The following is a 23,739-nucleotide window of genomic DNA, read 5'->3' as shown; positions in this document are numbered from 1 at the left end:
ACATAAATTCACTCTTTACAACTTTATTGTACATACAGCAATTCAGAATATAAAATAATCCTACAGAACTTTTTTAACACTACTTTTAATAAATCTGTAATATAATACTGTAAAATATCAGGCTGCGATATTTTTTAAAACTGAATGAACTTAAAAAAACTTTTTTCACGAAATTTAATGATTTATTTTTTTTTTAATATTTAACATTAAAATAAATTATCACTTATAATTATCCTAGATTAAAGAAAAATCACAAGATTCTTTATTAATATAGTAATTTGGTTATCCATTCACTCTTTTGTAAATAAAATTTTTTATTTACTTATTTTTCACATATTTTCGTATTGCACACAACTCGACTTCATTTTATCCGCTAGTTTTAGTATTTTTCAAGTATCTTGAACTTAAGCTGAGCACCTAACAATATGTTCTGCGCAGCAACTCGACACGTCCTAAGTAGCCAAGATATTTGAAAAATATTATATTACCGTAGATTTTCTATGCCGAAACACATGTAGAAAAACATATAGTTATATCAGAGTGAGAGGAAAAACAATATGTTTTTATATAAAATGTTGGCAATAGAAAGCCCATTAAAAATCCTTTGTAATACAATTTTGAGCTTAACTTAAGCTTTATTAAACGATCCGAACTTTTCTTTTTGCAATCCATTGCTGTTTTTAACATCTGCGGCAGTTTGTCGCTTACGTTTGAGCGCTGCCTGTCGCAGTTTGTGTCGCCGTCTGTTGCGCATCAAGTATACGAACAGTGCGATCGCTATCAACAACGCTACAGTGATGCACGCAACTAATATTATTATTAAATAATTGAACTTGGGACCCGAGTCCGTTGACGGTTGTAACTGAAATAAGAAATACAGATATTAGTGGTATTTTACAAAACAAAAATCCTTCTGTGAATTTCAAGTAACCACGTAAATTATATGTAAATTCGTGTTAAAAAAGATAACTTGAAGTGATAAATAATTTAAATTATTCAATCTTTCGTGAGACATTATCATTAACTTATATAGAAACGGTTAAAACACTCACGTATATATATCCGGTGTCGTCACCGACTAGTTTCGAGCCCTTAGGGGGCCCTTCATCAGGGTGAGTGGGCGTGGGCTCACTTGTGAGCGACGGGCCGCGTCCGCGAAATAATACCAGTCGGATATAAAATATATACGTGAGTGTTTTAGCCGTTTCTATATAAGTTAATAAATAATTTACTTTTAAAATAATACATTAGTAGATATTTTAGATAATGATTGCGTGTGTTTATTTTCGAATACTGTCGTGACCCAAACCCAAGGTCATATAAAATAAACACCTAACATTATGTTCTGAGCAGCGACTTGAAAGAAGTTAAGAGCCTCCAAGATATCTGAAAACTACCATAAGTTCACTCGCCTTAAGGTGTTAAAGATATTGTTGGAAGTAAAGCATTGTACTTACGATGTAAGTGCCGTGTGGTCCCGCGCGCATCATCATGTCGCTGCACATGGCGGGCTCCGTCCAGTTGTACCAGTGCACCAGCCGCAGCCCCTCGTAGCCCCGCGGCGACCCACATCTGCAATACTAGCTTGTTATAAGTGTGTTTCCACTGTATGTCAATACGTGTTTAAAAACATATAGACATCCCTTTCCTACACTTAAAAGAGAAACATCAATATATGTTAATACAAGTTACGACAGTGGAATTTCACGGTTAAAAATTATGTCTTAGCTTGATTTTGCTACGATATAGAATTCGGGGGAATTTTAAAGCAATGACGTCACACTTTTAAAGATGACCTCCAAACAGCAAGCAATCGGGACTTTGTATTCCTTCCATAGTGACTTATTGTTTCTCCAAGCAATCTGGCCCACAAGCTATTTCAACTGCTAGGTCCGAGTTTATGAGGCTCTAAGCCTTAACAATGGAATTTACATATGGATAAACAAACGTACATACGCACGAAAAACAGTTTTGAAATTCCATATACTCACTATACTAACGAAGTTTCCTACCTGAGTTCAGTGAGCAGTCTCGAGTTGCTTTTATACAGTATCGGCAGGAGATCATCCAGCACCCACTGCAGCGGGCAGGAGCACTCCCAAGGGTTATACTGCAGATCTGCGCCCTCGTTTAGCGACCGCCAATCGAGCAGGTCCTTCGACAGTCGGGTCAAATTGTTTTTGCTTATGTCGATCTGGAAAAATGTGATTCAAGATTGAACATCATTATAAAGTATTTAGAAGAATTCTTAACTGTGTAATTGAGCTTTGATTTGTTTGTTTATATAAGGGAACAGTAAGGTCTCTCAATTCGAAAGAATTGTATGAAAGAAAAAAATTACAATTTTGAAATTTTTACCTTTTCTGTCAACCCTACATTTATGAAAAACTGATTAGTTCTGCGGTTGTTAGTTCCTAGTTCTAGCTGTGCTATTAACATTTTAAGATGCAGCTTACTTAGCGTACTTACCATACACAACGATGTCGCATCAAAAGCGCCCTCTTGTATTTCACTCAAAGAACCGCAGCTGGACATGTACAAGTAAAAACAATTTCTTTCGTTCGTAGTTTCATCACCTCTACCAATAACATTACTGAAAGCTTTATCCTTTACAATCACCAACTTGTGCATATCGTTCAAGTATAAATTCTTCAACGATAGAATGTTTTTAAAATAAATGTCCTCTATAGGGTTGCCATCTAAACGCAATTCCTCCAATTTCGGTAATATCTGACTGTTTAAACATTTTGGTATTTCTTTTATTAAGTTGTAAGATATGTCTAAACTGTATAACTTTGGTAGTTTGTTTTCTATATTTATATCTTTTATTTGATTACCTCCTATATTAAGAATCTGTAAGTTAAAGCAACATGATTAATAAAACCTTTTTTAATATACAAAGTAATCTAAAGGCTAAGTTAATATTTATATGACTTCCGTCTTACTTCTAAAAATAAGGGCATAAATACATTTACTTATAAATTTCACAATAAATGCTACTGCTCTAAGCAATATCTACTGTAGTACTAAATTTCATGAGAAATATGTAATTTTATCTAACTATATAAATACCTTTATAAGATAAATAACAGATAAACTTATTTATAATGCACAAATAAATTTATCGTTTATTTGTTTACGTAAGTTTATTTATCAGTACTTTCGCCGCAGTCCTTTATGTGAATTTGTGTTGCCAGCACAAAAAATATTATGTCAAATTTTAAAATTCCTTAGGTCCAATATTTTATCATAACTTACCTCTAAATTATCAAACTCAACTTGATTTTCGTTATACATATCCGATAATCTATTGTAAGAAATATCTATGTAAGTGATGCCGCCAGGAAATGTGGGCCAGTGGTATAAAGTGTTGATTTTCAATATGGCAATCTGCAGTGATGGCGGCAGTGCGAAAGTGAACGTTATGTTGTTCTGCCCAAGGTTCAATTCTCTCAAATTGACGCAAGTGATAAATGCGTTCTCTTCTACGATCTCTATCACATTGTTTGATAAGTCTAGAAGTTCACTGTAAAAGTAATAACCGTATAAATATATTTGGACACTTATATAAGAATATAAGCTTTAATCAATCGTAATAAGAGCTATTTTACAACGACACAAAGCAAAATAAAATAGGCATAACCAAACCACTTACATACTATTATTTAGAGGAAATGACTCCTTGGTCACGGATCTTATTCTATTCCCGCTTAAACTCAATCTTTTAACAACTTTAAATGGCTCGCTCTCACTCTTTTGTAGCAAAAGATCGTAAATTCCGTTCTTGCTTAAATCTAAATCCTCCAACAAAATCATTGGGCTCAAAACTTCGATGGGCATCTTCTTTATAAGATTACTTTGTAAATTCAATCTCTTTAAATTATGTAAAAACTTAAAATCTAATACATTGAAATCTGTTAACTTGTTGTACGATAAATCCAGTTCCTCTAAATGTTCTATATTCGTGAATAGATCTGGTGTTATTTCCATTAGCTCGTTTTGTGAGAACGATAGCCTTTTCAGATTGGGTACATCATTAAAAGGATCCGGCCAATACGTCTTAATTGCGTTATTACTAAACCTAAGACTTTCCACTTGTGCATTTGGAGGTAATCTGAAAGTTTAGAAATAATGTTAATCATTGAAAAGAAAAAGTAAGATACAAGATAAAGTGCGATTTCTTGTACTAAATCTACATTAAGGACTCCCTTACTGACAATTACATAACTCTTGGTAAGTATCGAATACTCAGGCTCTAACACCTGAGAAATCTTATTAATATTGTAAATGCGAATGTTTAGTTGGATGGATGGATGTTTGTTTGAAGGTATCTCCGAAATGGCTCAACGGATCTTGATGAAATTCGGCACAGATTTGACATAGTCTGGAAGAACATATAGGCTACTTATTACGTTTTTTTAATTCCGCGCGGGCGACAGCTAGTAGTTAATAATCTCGTTTATTCCTTAACTTCGTAGTTTTCTTGTTTAACGATTTGTAACTTCGGTTGATTTATACCCATAACAAAGCATGTATGTAATAATAACTAGGACGAGAAAATGTGCTAGAATTAGGTGCAAATTCTAGCATAGTGATGTATCGAATTATTTATGTAAAACAAAATACAATCGATAAGATGGCTTCCTTTGACAAAGATCTGCAAGACAAACATCTCCGGCACAGTTCGTCGCGATGATTGATGGGGGCTGGTGTGGACGATAACACGGACAACGACCTTCACAACAATTAGTAACAAGGTGCGTGTGATAAGTCTATAGTTTTTTTTTTGACGTAAGTATATAACATAGGCGTATTGCGTTAGTATCACCTGTCTTATTTATATTTATGTTTCCCTTTTATTATCTTTGAGAAAAACAGAGATTTCAATTATTTTTGTACAGGTCTTTATGAACTGGAAACCGGCTGTTGTGATCTCTTAAATAGGATTCCTTGAGTTAATTATTGCCAATCTTTTTTTTAATGTTGGATAACACAATGAAAAGAACTTCAGTAAACTTGGTTTTGGGTAAAACTCTATCGAATAAAAACGTGAAATTTCTGCTGGCAACAATGAGTTTTCACTGACTAAACATCATATTGTCATCCCTTTCATTGTAATATATTATAAATTTAGAAAAACAAAGATAGCAACACGTTGCAGGAAAAAAAATAGGCGATTTTCAAAAAAATTGTATCGTTTATTTATTTACGTTTTAATTACTTTGAAGGGGCAGGAGGGCCTTCATCAGAAATCATATTGTGCGAGTATAAAAGCGGGTATGTCGGCAGGTGGGCGTGAACAGATCACGAGTCCTTGTTGCAATCGCAGTTGTTTAATAAAAGTTAGGTAACCAAAAATACACAGTGGAATGAACACTGTAGTGTCTAACCAATGCGAGATCAACTTAATTAAGCGCTAGATTTTAATTGTTAATTAGATGCTAAGCGATTCGTCGCAAGCGTGGTGCGCGGGCGCCGTCTCGAACAACACTGTTCAATGGCCGCCCTCACAACCATCGACAGTGACGCTTCGCTTGGCTGAAAAAGTCAACCAGTCATTTGACTTTGGCGGATACGCCGACACGGCCGGACTGACATTCGACCGTCCTCGGGCGATTCTCTGAAACAATGAACTGCAGTTGTACCTATTCCGTTCGGCATCCTGACGGACTACTCATTACAATCCTGATATGATACTTAAGACTTAAGGCGAGCGTCTCGTAACAATTAAGTCAGATGACACCGCCTTGTCACTAAACAGCATGTAGGTTAACTGTTCACAATCGGTACTATTGGACACGTCAATCCTTTGGTGGATGTGACCCGGACGACAATATTCGTTTTAACACAATCTGCAAGGCATCCAGAACAAGTCATCCAACATAAATGGCTCTGACTCGGACGACAATATTCGTCTTACCACAATCTGCAAGGCATCCAGAACAAGTCATCCAACATAAATGGCTCTGACTCGGACGACAATATTCGTCTTACCACAATCTGCAAGGCATCCAGGACAAGTCATCCAACATAAATGGCTCTGACTCGGACGACAATATTCGTCTTACCACAATCTGCAAGGCATCCAGAACAAGTCATCCAACATAAATGGCTCTGACTCGGACGACAATATTCGTCTTACCACAATCTGCAAGGCATCCAGAACAAGTCATCTAACATAAATGGCTCTGACTCGGATAACGTTTTCGACTATGCACCGAAGATCGTTCACTACCACTATCACTAGATGTAGACGTATCCCTATTACGATCGGCACAACGCCTCCTCTTGCGAGACTCGTTTCTTCGCAGAGGTGGACTACCTTCCGACCTGCTACGCGATCTAAACCGGTTACGCATCCCGAGCAAATTTTAATTAAAAACGCAAGAGATTTGATTAACGGCCGTTTTTTCTTTTTCACCCTCTTATGAAGTAATTTGGAAAGCAGATAGTGGGCTGAAAGGCCTATCCCACTTCTGATGAAGGGGCAGGAGGGCCTTCATCAGAAATCATATTGTGCGAGTATAAAAGCGGGTATGTCGGCAGGTGGGCGTGAACAGATCACGAGTCCTTGTTGCAATCGCAGTTGTTTAATAAAAGTTAGGTAACCAAAAATACACAGTGGAATGAACACTGTAGTGTCTAACCAATGCGAGATCAACTTAATTAAGCGCTAGATTTTAATTGTTAATTAGATGCTAAGCGATTCGTCGCAAGCGTGGTGCGCGGGCGCCGTCTCGAACAACACTGTTCAATGGCCGCCCTCACAACCATCGACAGTGACGCTTCGCTTGGCTGAAAAAGTCAACCAGTCATTTGACTTTGGCGGATACGCCGACAACTTTTTAAAATCGATAACTAGGTACATTGTTTCAATGGCAAAGGCGTTTGCTTTGAACAAAGTAAACAAAGGGTCGGTTGATACTCAGAGATAAAGGTTCTCGTGAATACTTTGATAAGTGCTCATATTTTGTATCGAAGTGCATTACATTACGCAGTACTATGATGCTACTATTGATTCATATTATTTATACTTCCCGGTAAACTTCATGACAATATTTCGTAAATAATTACATTTAATACAAAATATATATGAATACAGTGAATAAATTATTATTTAAAGGGATCGGGAATTAATTAGATGTGATATTGAAAATTATAACACGATAAAGTATGATTTTTTTATTACTATTCAAAGTTTTGTGGACAACCCTAACATTTGCGTCATTATTTTTAAAATATAAATATATGAAAAATTACTTCAGGACTGTTAAAATAATAATAAATATTCCACGATGTTTACCTAAATCTCCTACGATTAGTCATCATCTAATATTTAACATTAAAATTTGGTTTAGGAAGCCGCAGTGAGTCTTACTTTGTGGAAAGATATTTGTTGTCAATATTTGCTTCAAAAGCAAAGATTTTATCTTAGTAACGCTATTTTAGATATTTACTTTACTGTTAATTGTTGCCTAATAATGTTACGTCGAAGGAGTCAACGTTGTATTTTCCACAGCAATATTTTCTCTGTAATTAGGGCTTTAAAAGTGTAAGGTTTTATGTAAATAATGATAAGGCATCAAGGTCTATCAGTTAATCTGTATTTATGACAGTGTAAAACCCACGTAATGCATTATCATCTCCATCTTCTAAATAATACATTTTTAATAATTTACTGCTTAATTAAATTTTATTAATATAACATACCTGCCAAGTGTGTTGAGTCCCAAACCTTCAAAAGCGGCGGAAATTTTCAATCCATTGGGGTTCTCCGGCCATTGAATCTTATCCAAATCTGCGACATTCTGTATCCTATCCAACTCAGAACACAATATATTGAACACTAAATGAGTACCGTCGATATCTGGTATTTCACTGCACGTACAAAACGAACACAATTTTATTAATTTTTGCACTTCCTCCGTAACACCGTCCGCTTCGACCTCTTGACCGTTGACATTCAAAATTAAAAAGTTAAACGTCAAAATTATTATGGCGCGCATTTTGAACCGCGAGCGCGACTCCTATACATCTACATTCGTCGTCTTATCGAGGTGAAATGATAAAATTCTTTATCAACATATTATCGCAGCATTGGTGATGTGTGTACGCTGAAAATGACGCAGAGTAAAGATAGTAGCGGATTACATTACAAAATGGTAAGCATAATTAAATCTAGATTTAGTAAATTCACAGAAAACCAATAACCTATTATTTATCTACATACCGCATCGAATTATCACACTTGGTACAAACAACTATGCGTTTCATTTTCGATCGAACAAATGGAAAATCTAAAGTTTTTATACCTCAAGCACTCATTTATTGCTCTATTTTATTAGAGTCAAGGCCATTTTAATAACAATAAAAACCACAATTAATCGAATTGTTAAACGTCTAACAAATTAACGTTATATAAGATAATACCGACTGAAGAATACTCAGAGATTAAGTATCTATGACTAAGCGGTTATTCGAACACATTGTACCTACGCCTTATACTTTATTAGTATAATATGTCGTAGGCGCTGCAAAATGAATATAAAACGATGAAATTATTATTTGGCAGTTCTTGTTTAGGCAATTGACCAAATATAATGTAATGTCATTTTGTTTTATTCATAAATAATCCTTTTTTTACAGGTTTAAAATACTTTTTTTCTTTATTAAGCATGTTTAAAATTAGACCATCAGGATATCCATTTGATTTTTATAACCTATAAAAACATTGTAAAGCTTTTCCTGTTTTTTGAATAGAAAAAAAAATATTGTTTTGTACCAGTGCATCTTGAAATGTGTTTTCATTGATGCGGGTGACAATAAAAAATAGATAGTGCACGTAGCAAGGTAGTACAGTTAGCAACAAAAGTACATCGGACTTATTATGCATTTATGTATTTTAATACAAAGCTATTAAAATGTTTGTATGTTTCAGTTCTCAAACTTTTGTATAGATTTTCATAATAATATAACCTAACAAATGAAAAAATTAAGATGTTAATATTGTTGGATATAGATCTTAGGACAGTGGTGACTTAGTTAAAATGAAACTTACTTTTTATGTTAACTGTACATGAACGGGAGTTTGCGCAACCAACGGACATGTGTAAGTTATCTCTATTGATTTTACACATTAATTTCTAATCGCACTTTATCTATTTCAAGTGATTTTTAATGATTAAACACTACAACACTAATATAATTCCAAAAATCAACTATTTGTGGTACATTTTTATACTGTATTCTATGTATATTTATGTATTACTTCCATACAAAACGCTTTAATTTATTATGACTTAAAAAAAACTCCGTTACGCTACTTTTAATGTAAATAGATAATTATGTCTTCAATTATGCGATTAAATAAAACTTCATATTATTACAAAAATATATTTGACTTCTAAACAAAGATATAACAAAATAACAATATAAATATAACATTGATTATTATTTGTTCATTTGATTATTTAGTTATTCGCAATTTGTTACAAAGATATTCTGCAAGTTGCTTATATACTATTTAAGTTCTAACATAATTACAGCGGACAATTTCAGTTTTTTTTTTGTTATAAAAAAAAACAAAAAATTATAATGTTTACGATATTCTTTGTGTTTTAATAGAAAATTGTGTATTTGAAAAAGCGCTGAGTTTAGATGTCAGTGGATAAAACCTAGTTTTTAATATCAAATATTTTATACAAAAGATAACAATTTAAAATAAAAACAGAAATTAATACGAAAAAAATCTTTAAAACATTTTTATTTATACAAAAAAATAATATAAATAGGTTTTATAAAATGTATTATGTATGGAATGGTAATTTGTTAAGTACATATTATGTTCTGAAACACAATAAATGCTACTCAGTCTCAAAGACTAACTTACATCAATTACTTTATTCCTACAATACTTAATAATTCGATGTAGCATACGAAAATAATAATAAAATATGATTTTTTTTTCTTCTCGAAATATTTTTAAATATATTGTCTCATTTTGCCGATCGAATCGCTTTAACTGTGTAATTAATATAAACAAATAATTTGAAGTAATTAAAAAAAATCTTTCGGTGAGTTCAGTTTGTGATATTCAGCCCAGATTATCCAAACGCCTACTAATTTTGAGTGCGTTAGTTTCGATGTGTTATTTAAATATTTTTTTTTAAAACTATATTTAACCTTAAAGATATGTACTTATTGTAGATACAGTTTGGCCTCGAAGAACTTAGACTAGCTGCAGTAGTTTCGTGACGTCATCAGAGAGCGTCGTGTTCCTTCAGCAGGTAATGGCCGACGAGACGCTTCTGTATGTCCGTCACTCCTCCGTATATCTGCGTACCTCTTGCATCCCTGTTGAAATATTCAAAAAGCATTTACTAGGTTTCTAACTAAAATATTGACAAAAAATAATTAAAGCATAGAAAAACTCCAAAATTCAGGGTAAATTAGGACGTTTTGTATTATTATAAATCTGCATTATATTTAAGATTTGGTAATAAAATAGGTCGGCTACAAGAATAAAAAAATCTTTGAATGGTAAATTCAATGGCTTATTTTTTTCAAAAAGGACCAACAGTTTACTGAAAGAGGAAAAGTGTTCTGTAATGAGAGAAATACTACACGAACCATTCATTGTACAAGCTAATGATAGACAATGGTAACGTAACATACCTGTAATGCCTCTCGGCGTTGTGCGTGGTGGCAAGTCCGCGACCACCGAGTATCTGTACACAATGGTCGGCGACGGCAGTAGCGTTCTTGCCCGCGACGTACTTCGCCATTGAACTGTTCTTGGTGCTGACTTGCGTCGCTGCTCGGTACGTCAGCAGTCGAGCAGTCTCCGTCATTATACTCATCTCGGTCAGACGATCCTTCACATGTTAAAAATAAAGTAAAATATTGAAACATTCTAAATTAGAATGAAAATTGACATTTTTAAAGCCCTAAATCTCTTATGGAAATCTGGAGTGAGTTGTTTGTTATTTGTTTTCTAAGAGTTAATAAATATTTCCTTGCACTGCTATCTCTTGTTATATTAATTGCTAGATAAAAGATTTATTGAAGATTACTGTTTTGGTAACTTATCTTACCTTAACTGAAGATAGCCTTGTCAGCTTTTTACCAAAAGCTTCCCTTTCCTTGGCATAATCAATAGCAGTGTCCAGAGCCGCTTGGGCTATACCTGAAAACATAATTTTAAAACATATATAATTTTCTAATAATTAATAACATTTTGCCCTCTTTATTTTAAGCCTCTTCATAGACAAGGTAATACTTATATTTTTCTGTAAATAGGAGAATTCTTGGATTATAAAGTATCTTACCCACAGCGTGGGCGGCGATGCCTATCCTCGCTTGGTCCAACTGTTCCATTGCGATTTTGAATCCTTCGCCTACCTGACCAACCATGTAGGTCTTAGGTATCCGCACCTCCTCGAATGTGACGTCACACGCCGTCACGGCCCTGTCAAATTCGCTTTATCTCTGCTTTATAAGCTCCCTTTACAAACTCATTTTGATACATTTCCTAGCTGAAGGCGAAATGTTGAAAAGCCCAAGTGGCATTTATTAGTCCGAATGTCAATCGTAGGAACTATTTTCATTAAAAAAAGAAACTTCGCTAATTTACTTTTATGTTTTAAGTCATCTTATACAGTTGTAAATGGCAAATAATAAAAACATATTTTTAACGAAGTGAATAAATGGAGGAAAAATAGTTAAAGATTCATAGAATTTTAGTTACACTAAACATTTATGACATTCACACCTGACACTCATCAGGGGTTGTTTCTTCCCTCTGAATACTCCTTCTGCGTCCATTGGAACGAGGAAACCTAAAAAAAAAAAACATTCTAAAATATATCCATACAAATCAGTAGTCGTATAAGCTACAAAAAGATAGAAAAAGTGAGAAATATTACCTACCCGTTAGTGGAGCATAAATCAGAAGAAAACTTATCCCAATTTGACTTACACGCTAGTCCTTTGTGTCGTAGCTCAGGGTCTACAGTAGCAAACACAATGAGCGCAGATCCCTCAATAGCAGAAGATACCCAGCTCTTCTTGCCATTCAAAATCACGTGGTCACCATCGAAGGTCGCTGTAGTTTTTATACTGGCTACGTCACTGCCTGCGTCTGTAAATTACGTTAAGGTTGAAGTCGTAAAAAGGGAAGAAAATGGATAACACGCAAATATTTAAATACAACTCTAAGATTTAATTTGAAGTTTATGTACAATTCGTCGTCGTCGGTTCGTATTTTGTACCTTTTATATTTTCTGTACAAGCTAAACTTAAAGTTACTTAAATTTGATAACATCACATGACTCTCAAGTTAATGTAATAACGTCTAACATTTAAGTTTAACATGAGTAATATATCAATAAATGTTATAAAACCACGACTTAATGCTGTCAAAATGACATGTCTGTCCCGATAAGCGAATCACGTAAGAGATACGAGAGTAAGAGACAATACGAAGACATCTTCAAAAAAAAAAAACAGTCTAAATCTAAACAATCCTATTTATATGAACTTAAAATACTTTACCCGGTTCACTTAGTGCGAAACATCCGATGGATCCCCTAGTAAAATCACATAGAAATATTTCCTTCTGTTGCGGTGTGCCTTTTTCATTGACCAGGTTAGCATAGAGGAAGTTATGGAGGCTCATAATCATGCCGGTGCTGGCGCAGCCCCGGGACAGCTCCTCGACTGCTACGGCCACCGATAGGTAGTCGAGCTCTCGACCTCCGTACGCCTCTTCCACTGTCATGCCCATAAAGCCCATGTCAGTGAGGCGTTTGATCTATGAATTAATTAGGATAAAATTAAAATTAGTATTGATCTATTTAAATTATGGTGAAACTTTTACAATAAAGTAATTGCGTAATTTACTCCAAGACATTTTCTTGGAGAGGAATGGTTTTTTTTCTTCTAGAGATTATTTCATCACCGTCCTACACTCACAAATCCTATCAAGTTTTTAAGTCTCGGTAACCAAACAGTAATTTTGACCAAACAGTTTGAACGTTATAAAAAGAAAACAATACAAATGTCTTCCACTTTAGATAGTTTTACAAAAAAAGATAGAATATGGATAGATTTGTGTAGCTGATAATGAGAATCTAATTTTTTAAATCTTTGTACTTCTATTATGTATGCATGTCTGTCCGCAGGGCAGCGTTTGTTTCGGGTAATCTCCAGAACTTGACGAGAAGCTGACGAACGCGGGCATATTATACCTTTTTTTAATAAAGCGCTATTTCAGTAATAGCTAGTACCTTCATTATCTAGATTGATTGATGATAGCTTGTAAGTCTAATCGATTTTCATTGTTTTTATATTTATTTCCTTATATTACAACTAGCTGTCGCCTGGGTCTCCGTCCACGCGGAATTTTTAAAAAAACTTAATAAGTAAGCCTTTTAACAAGATCGAGAGTTTCCTTCTAACAAACATCCATCCATCTAAACCAGACAAGTGGACCCCCTTATCCAAAATGAACTGTTACCACAGACCCCCATGGCCAAATTACCTACTTTTAAGATCAATTATTATTATTCATTCTGACTTAGGTCACAGACAGACAAAGAAGAAGACAGAGTGAGAATTAGCAATGCTTTAAATTCGATATTGGGATCGATTATCGACCCCTTTGGAAATCCCTGATCTAAACTATCGCATTCATTACATAAGTAAGATTTAATATTACGCGTATGATGTATCTATGTTATACAATTGTAGTGAAACTTGCAAGACTACATAATCATAAACTTTATATGTGTAAAAAATGTAAACGAAATGTATGAGACGTAACAGTGCCGCTGTTTTTATCAATCGGCCGCAAGATACCACGCTCACTGATAAGCTAATACGAATTTCAATTGTACAAATGAATGACGAAATTAATAAAAGAAACATAAGACATAATTATCATATTAGACGCTTTTAACATTAAATCTAATCTTATATAAGGTGTGTCAATAGATTCATCTATATTATGCACTATATGTAATAATTTTTTTAACCTAGCAAATTACGCTAAGTGTAGATTTGAGGAAACCATAGCCCTTGCTTCTGACTACTAACTAACCAAGCAAATTATAAACATGTTTAACATAAACTGAATATCTTACATTGGTGGTAATTTTATTTATCATGTTTATTATTAGATAGGATAAGTTAACCTTAAAAATAAATTTTAAATACTCATACTTTTTTACAGTACTACAAAATTATGTCAACTAAACAATGAGAACCACATTAAGATATTTATTTTTATGTTTATTACAGTAATATTAAGATATTATATTTATCATCAGATAACTCAGATCAATACAAGAAATGTTATGTAAAGGTTATCAGAAAGTTGAGAATTGAAAATACTGGATATCATTGTATCCATCAGTATCTCTGTTTACAGATAAAACTAATACTGCTCTTTGCAATTGGCAATTGCATTGCGTCAAAATAAATTTCAACTGTAACCTGTCCAGTGTTTAGATTCCTAAATAGGAATAAATTACAAACATTAACCATTTTTAATTAATACAATAAATATTAGCTTTTTATTGGACTAACTATTTATCTACTACATTTTTATGTATTAGGACATAAAACAATTATATAAAATCTTAATAATTAAAACAAATCAACCCATTGGGATATTTCAAATAGAGTTTAAATAAAGTTTACCTGGTCAAAGGGGAATCTCGCTTCCAAATCTAATTTCCTAGCATTTGGCTTGAGCTGTTCATCTGAAAATTGCTTTGCTAATTCCTGAATTTCACGTTGCTGATCGTTCAATACACTTGTGAATGTTCTCACTCTGGATACAGATGTCTTTGCACATTGTACCAATGACACTATGAACAAGTTAATAAATATTAATGATCTATCAATTATTAACCATACAGCTTTCTGAGAAGAGTAGTGAAGGAGAGAGAGTTTTGATAGTTCAAAGTAAGAGGTTTTTTTAATGGAGGTAGGTAATAAAATGTTTTACTCATAAAGAATATTTCATATTAGAAACAGGATTAACAAAAATTAATTTATTTTAAATAATTACAAACACAAATGTATCTGAAGCTTATAAGTGGTTCTGAAGAAAAAAATTCAAGTAAAACAGTGTTTTTCAAGCTCTATTACACTGTGATGTGACCACTTCAGAGAGAGATACCAATGCCTAAATTGGCTCCAAAATCCATTTGCCTAACGTGACCCATAGGTTGAAAAAAAAGTAAATTCTAAAGTAAATATTTGTCAATATTTAGAAGGTAAAAAAAACTTACAAGAACTTTTCACAGACTTAAAGAGCGCACCGGATACCATGATAACGCTGGTTTAGTGAATTTAGGCGAATGACTTGACTTGTACTGCAAAATTATATGTGACCGATACTGATAAATTCAAGGTTAAGCTACTGGTCAGAATATTATAAATATTTAAAACTCAAATAGAGAAACTTTTGCAACAAAGTGATGTTAATTTTGAATATGTTTAATCTTAAATAATGTAGTAACCCTACATCTAACACGAATGTACTTCAAGAAATGCTGACTATTTTTTATCAAACTACATATATTATCTAAAGCTACGAATTCCACCCAAATAGATACTTGACGATTGCCGAAATAATTTGCATATATTTGAGTGTATATAAATATGTCACTTGTGTTTGACAACGACATATCCAGATGACAATGACTTTGGTGGCAACAGTGTGCTGCCAAAAAAATGTGTAGTCTTTTTTAGCCTTGTTTTTTGGTTTCAATCCAAAAGTATACTACTAAGGTATATTTCCCAAGATTTAAACATTTTACAATTGCGGTGTTTATTCGCAATTTTAACTGTTTTCCTCGAGTTGAATTATTTTATTAATTGATTTGACATTTCTCACTTCGTTCATTATCATAGTCGACCCTTTGTTACGCTTTAATATTTCTGTTGTCAGTCAGCAAATTGTCAAATCAATCTTAATTTTTTCAAAGGGAAATTAATATTGCGAATTTATGTTTTGCTGTTTACTTTTGCGACATTAGTGTGTTCGTGCTAATGCATACAGCACCCGAAATTGAATTAAATCATTAACTAGATAATAGTTAAAGTGCGAAAAGGCTTACATAGTTAATTTAATATTATATTATTGGAAAGCGATAAAATGACTTCAATTTTCGATCAACTGGAACAAGCTTCACAAATTTCACAAAGAGCCGAACCCGTATCTGAACCTATGACATCGTCAGGATATATAACAATGCAAATGGAAGACAACACGCCCATGTTCTCAAAGCAAAAGATGAACTTCAACCCATCTGATCTCATCACACATGTTGCTGTGGCTAGCGACTATCTCGTACTTGCTATGGCCAATGGAAAACTTTTTAGATTGGATTTAAAAATGCCAGATCAGCATGAAGGTCTGATTTTCTTCCAAATTAAAAAAAAACGACATAAACTTAAAAATAGTTTATTTACTATTTTTAAATTCATGTTGCTTTAGTTATTTGTCAAATGTTAATGTACTAAAATTCTTCTTTAAAGACAGAAAAATAAAAATAATAAGATTTAGATTGTTGACATTAAGTATCAATTCTATAATTCCAACATTTTTCTCCTTCAGTCACATATGTGTTGTCTGATGTCTAATGTTCTAAATAATAAATTAATTTCAGAAATCCACTATGCAAAATTTGTACAACCTAACACAAAGCTGTCTAACATATTTCTGGACCCTCTTGGACAGCACTTGCTTTTGGCATTCGCTGCAAGGAATAAGGAAGGAAATCCAGAACTTATATACCTGCACCGTTCCCGAAATAAGCCCAAATCTGTTAGCAAGTCACGGAATTATGAAGTAACAGAAGTTGGCTGGAATTATGAGAATAAATCAGTTACCACTACTGGGCCCATACTATTGGGAACATCACAGGGACATTTACTCGAAACAGAATTAGAAGCTGATAATGATAAAATGTTTTCTGGCAGTCAGCAGTATTGGAGACAAGTATGTACATTAACACTCCAACTTTACATCGTTCTGAAATTTAATATGCAGTGGCTATACAGTTATGAAGATATGCACTTGTAGTTATACTTAATAAAGCTGCTATAAAGTTTGAATATTACAGTTTAAAAATTAGTTATATTAGGTCCTTACATATGAAATTGGCGTTTTTCGTACTGGCCACTTTAATCACGAATTTCTCCTCTTTGGTAAGGAATTCCAAATTCAAATTTGTACAGCTATAGACTCATGTATTTGTGGTTCGATGACCGTCATTCATTTGTTTTTTTTCTTCTGTTTTTTTCTGTTTGCGTCACTCATTTTACAAAATGGAAAACTTAAAATATCGCATTATTTACGAGTACGAGTTCCGCCGTGGCACTAGTGCTGCGGAAACGACTCGAAGGGTGAATGATGTGTATGGCGGTCGTGTTGCAAAAGAAAACACAGTTCGTTTTTGGTTCCAACGTTTTCGTTCTGGAAATTTCGATCTGCAGAACAAGCCCCGTGGACGGCATGAGACTCAAGTTGATAATGAAGAGTTGAAGGCTATTGTGGAAGCGGATCCATCGCAAACCACGTCCGAGTTAGCGGCAGGCTGCGATGTTAGTGATAAAACTGTTTTAATTCACTTGAAGCAAATTGGGAAGATTAAAAAGCTTGAAAGGTGGGTACCTCACGAATTGACTGAAGCAAACCGGCAAACGCGCGTCGACTGTTGCGTTACATTACTAAACCGGCACAATAATGAAGGTATTTTAAACCGAATCATTACCTGTGATGAAAAATGGGTTCTTTACGATAATCGGAAGCGCTCAGCGCAATGGTTGGATCCTGGCCAGCCAGCCAAATCCTGCCCCAAGCGAAAATTAACCCCAAAAAAGTTACTTGTAAGCGTTTGGTGGACTAGTGCCGGTATTGTTCATTACAGTTTTCTCAAATCTGGCCAGACTATTACGGCTGATGTCTATTGTCAGCAATTGCAAACCATGATGGAAAAGCTAGCGGCTAAACAATCTAGGCTGGTCAATCGCTCCACGCCACTGCTGCTTCACGACAACGCTAGACCACACACTGCGCAACAGACGGCTACTAAATTAGAAGAGCTTCAATTGGAAAGTCTAAGACATCCTCCGTACTCCCCGGACCTTGCTCCAACAGATTACCATTTTTTTCGAAATTTGGATAACTTCTTGCAAGGGAATAAATTCAACTCCGATGGGGCAGTCCAAATCGCCTTCAAAGATTTTATTGATTCCCGTCCGACTGTTTTTTTTAGTAAAGGGATCAATGAACTACCTATGAGATGGCAAAAGTGCATAGAAAATAATGGTTCATACTTTGATTAATTATTTATATTATATTAAAAAATATTCGACTTTTTGTTCCTCCCATACAAAACGCCAATTTCATATGTAAGGACCTAATATTTAAAACATCCCCTTCAATTATTTCATTGGTAGTCAGTTTTCAAGACTAATACATATTTTACTCTAATAATTTTTGTGCATCTTAATTTATTGTATATTTTTTTATGCAAGCTGCCCAATTACTTGCCCCTTTATGGAGGCAAGGAAGTTGATGGATTGGTAATGTTTTCTACTTTTTAATTCTAAATTTAGTTTAAATAATAAGCTGTTTTCTGTTAATAATTATTGTAATTAATATTTCTGTTTAGATTTTCGATATTGGAAAAGGCACTGACACACCGATAACTGGCATCCAATTTCATAGAATCAACAATACAACAAAATATTTCATATTTGTAACAACACCAACAAGACTTTACCAGTTTATTGGTAGTGCTGTGTTCACCGATAACAAGCCTTCGCTGCAGACAATTTTCTATTCATATCTAACCACAACGGAGACAGGATTCCAGGAGATTCCATCCACATTGAAATACTCTAAACTTCAATTTTACTTTGATAAAGATAACACTCCAAAAACTTTTGCATGGTTGACGGAGCCTGGAATATTCTATGGACAGGTTAGTTTTAGAATAATACTAACACCTTTAACATTATACTAGCTACAGTAGAAAACTATAAAATTTTACGTAATTATTTACAGTTGGATCCAACTTCCCAACAAAATTCAAATTCGCTCTTCACTCAAGGCGAGCTGATAAATTATCCAGCAGAGAAGATAGACACAAAAGACTTAGTGTCTGAAAAATCTGACGCAGCCGAAAAGACACCGTTAGCTTTTGTGTTAACTGAATTCCACGCTATTCTTATGTTTTCTGACAAAGTTAAAGCAGTTTCTCTTTTAAACCAAGAACTTGTATACCAAGACACTTACTCGGAAGCTCATGGAAAATTAAAAAACATCGTCAAAGATCCGATTCGAAGGACCATTTGGGCGGTTACCGATAAAGCTGTCTTTAGGTACAAAGTGATTCGCGAGGAAAGAAATGTATGGAGAATTTATTCAGATAAGGAGGAATTCGATTTAGCTAAACAGTATTGTCACAATAATCCAGCTTTTATAGACATAATAAACGTTAAACAAGCAGAATTACTCTTCTCTAGAGGTGAATATGAGAAAAGCGTCGAAATATTTGCCGAGACGCAATGTAGTTTTGAAACTGTATGCCTCAAATTTTTAGAAGTCAATCAAACAAATGCTCTAAAATTTTATTTAGCCAAACGAATAGATGCTCTCAATGAAGACGATAAGACTTTAATTTCAATGATCGTTATTTGGATGACAGAGTTATACCTGTCTCAACTTGGATTCTTACGGCGGAAGGGGAAAGAAGATTCCGATGAATACTGTCAGATACAAAGCGACTTTGAAATGTTTCTTTTACAACCTAAAGTGATGAATTGTATGCATCATGTGAAATCGGTTATATACGACTTAATGGCTTCTCATGGCGACAAACACAATCTGATCAAATTGACTATAATCAATGAAGATTACGAGAACGTTATAGAGCAAAATATTTACAAGAAATCGTACTTGGAGGCTTTGAAAATCTTGCAAGGGTTACGGAGACCGGATTTGTACTATCAATTTGCACCTATGCTAATGGAGGCAGCACCAAAACACACCGTGGATGCTCTCATATCGCAAGGCCATAGTTTGACACCTTCGAAACTGTTGCCAGCTTTCCTTGGTTGCGAGAACGATGATAAGCATGTATTGGAAATTATAAGATATCTAGAGTATATAGTTCAGAACTTTAACGGGAAAGACAAGGCGATACATAATTACTTATTAACACTGTATGCCGAGAGGAACAAGCCAGCATTGATGAGATATTTATCCAGACAGGGACAGAGCTTGGATATGGTTAACTTCGATGTACATTATGCTTTAAGGTAAGGTATTTCTATTAGAAAATGAAAATGGTAAAGTTATTAGTGTCTAAATTAAAACATGTGTCAGGATTTGTCGTGAGAAGAATGTGCCGGAAGCATGTGTGAAGCTGTCAGCACTGCTGGGTCTGTGGGAGGCGGCGGTGGAGCGCGCGCTGGATGTAGATGTGCCACTTGCCAAGAGTGTTGCCGCTATGCCAGAGGACACTGAGATGCAGCGGAGATTGTGGCTCACTATAGGTAAGTAGTCATCGTTTAACATAAAAGTATATTAATTGGGTATTTTAGTATAGTAGTTTTCAGATATCTTGGTTTATACTTTTTAAGACAATTCTAAGTGTATCGAGATGCGGGGGCAGGGCATTACGCAGCTCGCTGGTGATCTTGGACCGCCAAGATATTTGAAAAGCACTATATCAGCAATAATCTAAGTACTAAATCGTTCTTATACCTTTATTATCTATTTTTAAGTAAAACTTAATAGATTCCATTTCATTACTAGAATATTATTTTGAAAAACGCATCACGTGTAGGCACATTTTGTTACATGAGTGAGAGAGATATCAGAAAGAGTACGCTATATTCTAAATATGTACTGAATAAAAAATTTATTAAAATTTATATCTTTGTTTTAAAGATAAAAAGAAGTTTTACCTGATTCTTTTACAATAAGATGTTACTTTACTTTCAGCTGAACATGTTATTACGAAAAACCAGGACTTAAAGGAAGCGATGAGTTTATTGCAAGAGTGTCCTCTCATCAAAATTGAAGACATCCTGCCATTCTTCAGCGATGTGGTCACCATAGATCATTTTAGAGAACCCATTTGTCAGTCACTTCAAGTAAGGAAACCTTTCTTGGTTTGTTGGGGAAACTGGGGGAAAGGGACCAAACACCAGAGGAAATGCAGATGCGTTGCCAGCCATTTGGATCTGGTGTATGACTTCCCTTTCCTCTACATTTGATTTGTAATTGTAATTACTGCAATGAATTGTTATTACTACATAGAAATGGCATTTTTTTTTGTTTGTATTTCAGGAGTACAATACACAAATAGAAGACCTGAAGGCGGAAATGGAAGAGGCTTCTAAATCAGCGGAATGTGTGAGTAGAAAGTCAATACAATTAAAGATTTCTTTTTTATTTTGAGGGTTGCTTTTAGCAAAGCAAAAATTAACAAAACACACATAAGACTTTACACCAGTGATTGTCAAACTTATTTCTTTCACCGCCCCCTTTGAAAATCAATTATATTTCAGAGCGCCCCTAATTTTTATTCAGCCCTAAAACTTAAAAACCACAATTTCATTACTTTAATTAATTTCAATGCCCCCCATTTTTTGGGCCCCTTATCGCCCCCACCTAGGTTACATAACGCCCCCTTGGGGGCGTTATCGCCCACTTTGGGAAACACTGCTTTACACAGTTTTAATTAGAATTTGAAAGTTTAATTTTAACTTTGCATTAACTCGTTAAGTAGTCACTAAGAGTGACCTTTAGTGTCATTAATTCTACACTATGGTGATCACGAAACGGGGAGTAAGTTGGCAAATTTAAGGAGGAGGGGCAAATTATTAGGGGTCATCATACGTTTGTTGTGTGTTAGGTTCGCGATGAGATCCAGTCGTTCCGCAACCGCAGCGTGGTTGTGTCTGTGTCAGACGCGTGCTGCGCGTGCGCACTGGCGCTGCTGCTGCGCCCCTTCTACCTGTTTCCCTGCGCTCATCGCTTCCACGCAGATTGTCTGCTCACAGAGATACAGCCAACACTCAGTAAGTCACACATAAATATTGAGTACAAGCTTGTAGCGCCCTCTACAGTTATTATGAACCTCGCTGTGAATGTTTTATGGATAATTTGTCATTATTTTAGGGGGAGGGTAATCTTAATTCTCTGTTCACACATTTACTGTTCCCTTTATTTTTGAAATGTAGTACATGGAAGGGAGATTATCAATTTAAAAATTTAACATTGTAAAAAGGGTTACAATATTCAATATGAAAACTATTTAATAGTTTTCAAACTTCGTGCAATATTATCCTACGTTCTTACGATGAAGGAAATCAAAGATCTGCGAAAAATTCAAAAATATGTGTGAAGTCAACCCGCATTTGTCTGTGGTTGACTATGGCCTAGTCACCCTTAACTGAGGGTAGTGTGAGTCCCTTAGTGAGGATTTATAGTGAGCTGATGATAATTTGAACAGGTCCAGCACGTCGCAACAAGCTGAGCGACTTGCAGAGACGTCTGTCAGTGTTGTCTAGCGCTGAGCTGGCTGCGGTGACTGCCAGCGGTCTGCCACTCAGAGAGGTCATCCGCAACGAGATAGATGATATTGTTGCTAGTGAATGCATCTTCTGTGGTGAATACATGATCGCATGTATAGATAAACCTTTCATCACAGACGAAGATTGGGACAAAGTGATGAAGGAATGGGAGTAGGAAAAATGAAAATTAATTCACATTCTGTGCTGATGAAGATAAATGAGCTGTTCTTGGTAAGATTACTGATGCTTATGGACAGCCATAACACTATAGCAACTTGTCTGTCTTTGAAAAAGATATACTTGTTTCCAGAGCTGGGCATTAACTCGTTAATCCGTTAATCGTTAATTAACGAAGTTAACATTTTGCTTAACGGATTAACTTTTAAGTTAACTTCAAAAAGTGTTAGCGCTTTTGTTAACTTCCGTTAAACTCAACTTCCGTTAATAAAAGTACGTTAATCGTTAAATTAAAAACTTGGAGACGTGCTGTCATTTTGTTTAAATTACGCGCCACGCCACGCTCGTAAGTTCAGCTATGTTGGGCGACTGTCAGCGACTCGAATGGTGAACGAACGAGTTGATAATTGATATATCTGAAGTTCGGGTGCAAGTGTGATGCATCAGAGCGTCCGGGAAAGACGTGACCAACAGGACAAAAAGAAGGTTCGAAATAGTATATTTCATTACGAGTAAAAAGCACGAATATGTAATAGCCCACATTCCGAACGCTCTACGTCACTGCAATACAAGGCATGCCTTTTAAGTTCTGTCGTTTTAATATTTCCCGGCAATTTTGAAATTTGAACTGTTTTATATTCGAGTGTGTTTACATTTTGAATCTTAAAACAGTTGAAAGTATTAAGATTAATGCTATTGTTTAGTCACAGCGTCGATTTGAATCTGCCAGGTAACGTACGAAAATGAATCTTTCTAAGGAAACTGTTCGTGCAATAATTTTCTACAACTTTAAAAGACGCCTGACACGGCTTCAGTGTTTTGAAGAGCTAACATCTGTGTTCAGTGATGAAGCCCCATGTCTGCGGACTGTCGAACGCTGGTATTTAGAATTCCAGCGTGGACATACTAGTCTTAGTGAAAAATCTCGCGAAGGACGTCCAAAATCCGCCTTCACCG

General features: G+C 34.8%; 3 protein-coding genes across 4 annotated transcripts; 1 reads left to right on the top strand and 2 right to left on the bottom strand.

The window, feature by feature from the left end:
* Positions 1-472: 472 nt before the first annotated feature.
* LOC106708021 (toll-like receptor 3) lies at positions 473-8,428 on the bottom strand. Its single transcript, XM_014499475.2, has 8 exons — positions 8,231-8,428; positions 7,711-8,114; positions 3,656-4,114; positions 3,259-3,526; positions 2,470-2,853; positions 2,013-2,194; positions 1,458-1,572; positions 473-862 (listed from the first exon to the last, which is right to left on the bottom strand). The coding sequence occupies exons 2-8, from the start codon at positions 8,004-8,006 to the stop codon at positions 629-631; spliced, it is 1,938 nt and encodes a 645-aa protein (XP_014354961.2). The 5' UTR covers positions 8,007-8,114; positions 8,231-8,428; the 3' UTR covers positions 473-628.
* A 1,797-nt stretch (positions 8,429-10,225) lies between these two features.
* Positions 10,226-15,642, bottom strand: LOC106707984 (short-chain specific acyl-CoA dehydrogenase, mitochondrial-like). Of its 2 annotated transcripts, none has more exons than XM_045679719.1 (9): positions 15,297-15,642; positions 14,701-14,870; positions 12,553-12,811; positions 11,978-12,139; positions 11,771-11,837; positions 11,328-11,479; positions 11,094-11,185; positions 10,675-10,874; positions 10,226-10,353 (listed from the first exon to the last, which is right to left on the bottom strand). In XM_045679719.1, the coding sequence occupies exons 1-9, from the start codon at positions 15,334-15,336 to the stop codon at positions 10,260-10,262; spliced, it is 1,236 nt and encodes a 411-aa protein (XP_045535675.1). In that variant the 5' UTR covers positions 15,337-15,642; the 3' UTR covers positions 10,226-10,259. The 2 variants fall into 2 exon arrangements, with proteins under 2 accessions (XP_045535675.1, XP_045535676.1); XM_045679720.1 differs by having other exon boundaries at positions 11,328-11,467.
* Positions 15,643-15,954: 312 nt separating this feature from the next.
* On the top strand, positions 15,955-22,878 carry LOC106708040 (vacuolar protein sorting-associated protein 18 homolog). Its single transcript, XM_014499510.2, has 9 exons — positions 15,955-16,424; positions 16,680-17,011; positions 18,690-19,001; positions 19,085-20,340; positions 20,408-20,577; positions 21,029-21,180; positions 21,377-21,442; positions 21,945-22,110; positions 22,545-22,878. Exons 1-9 carry the CDS (start codon positions 16,166-16,168, stop codon positions 22,778-22,780), a joined length of 2,949 nt encoding a protein of 982 aa, XP_014354996.2. The 5' UTR covers positions 15,955-16,165; the 3' UTR covers positions 22,781-22,878.
* Positions 22,879-23,739: the final 861 nt, after the last annotated feature.

Source organism: Papilio machaon, chromosome 10 (assembly GCF_912999745.1).
Source record: "Papilio machaon chromosome 10, ilPapMach1.1, whole genome shotgun sequence".
Classification (NCBI taxonomy): Eukaryota; Metazoa; Arthropoda; class Insecta; order Lepidoptera; family Papilionidae; genus Papilio; species Papilio machaon.
This window is presented reverse-complemented; position numbering and strand designations above follow the sequence as displayed.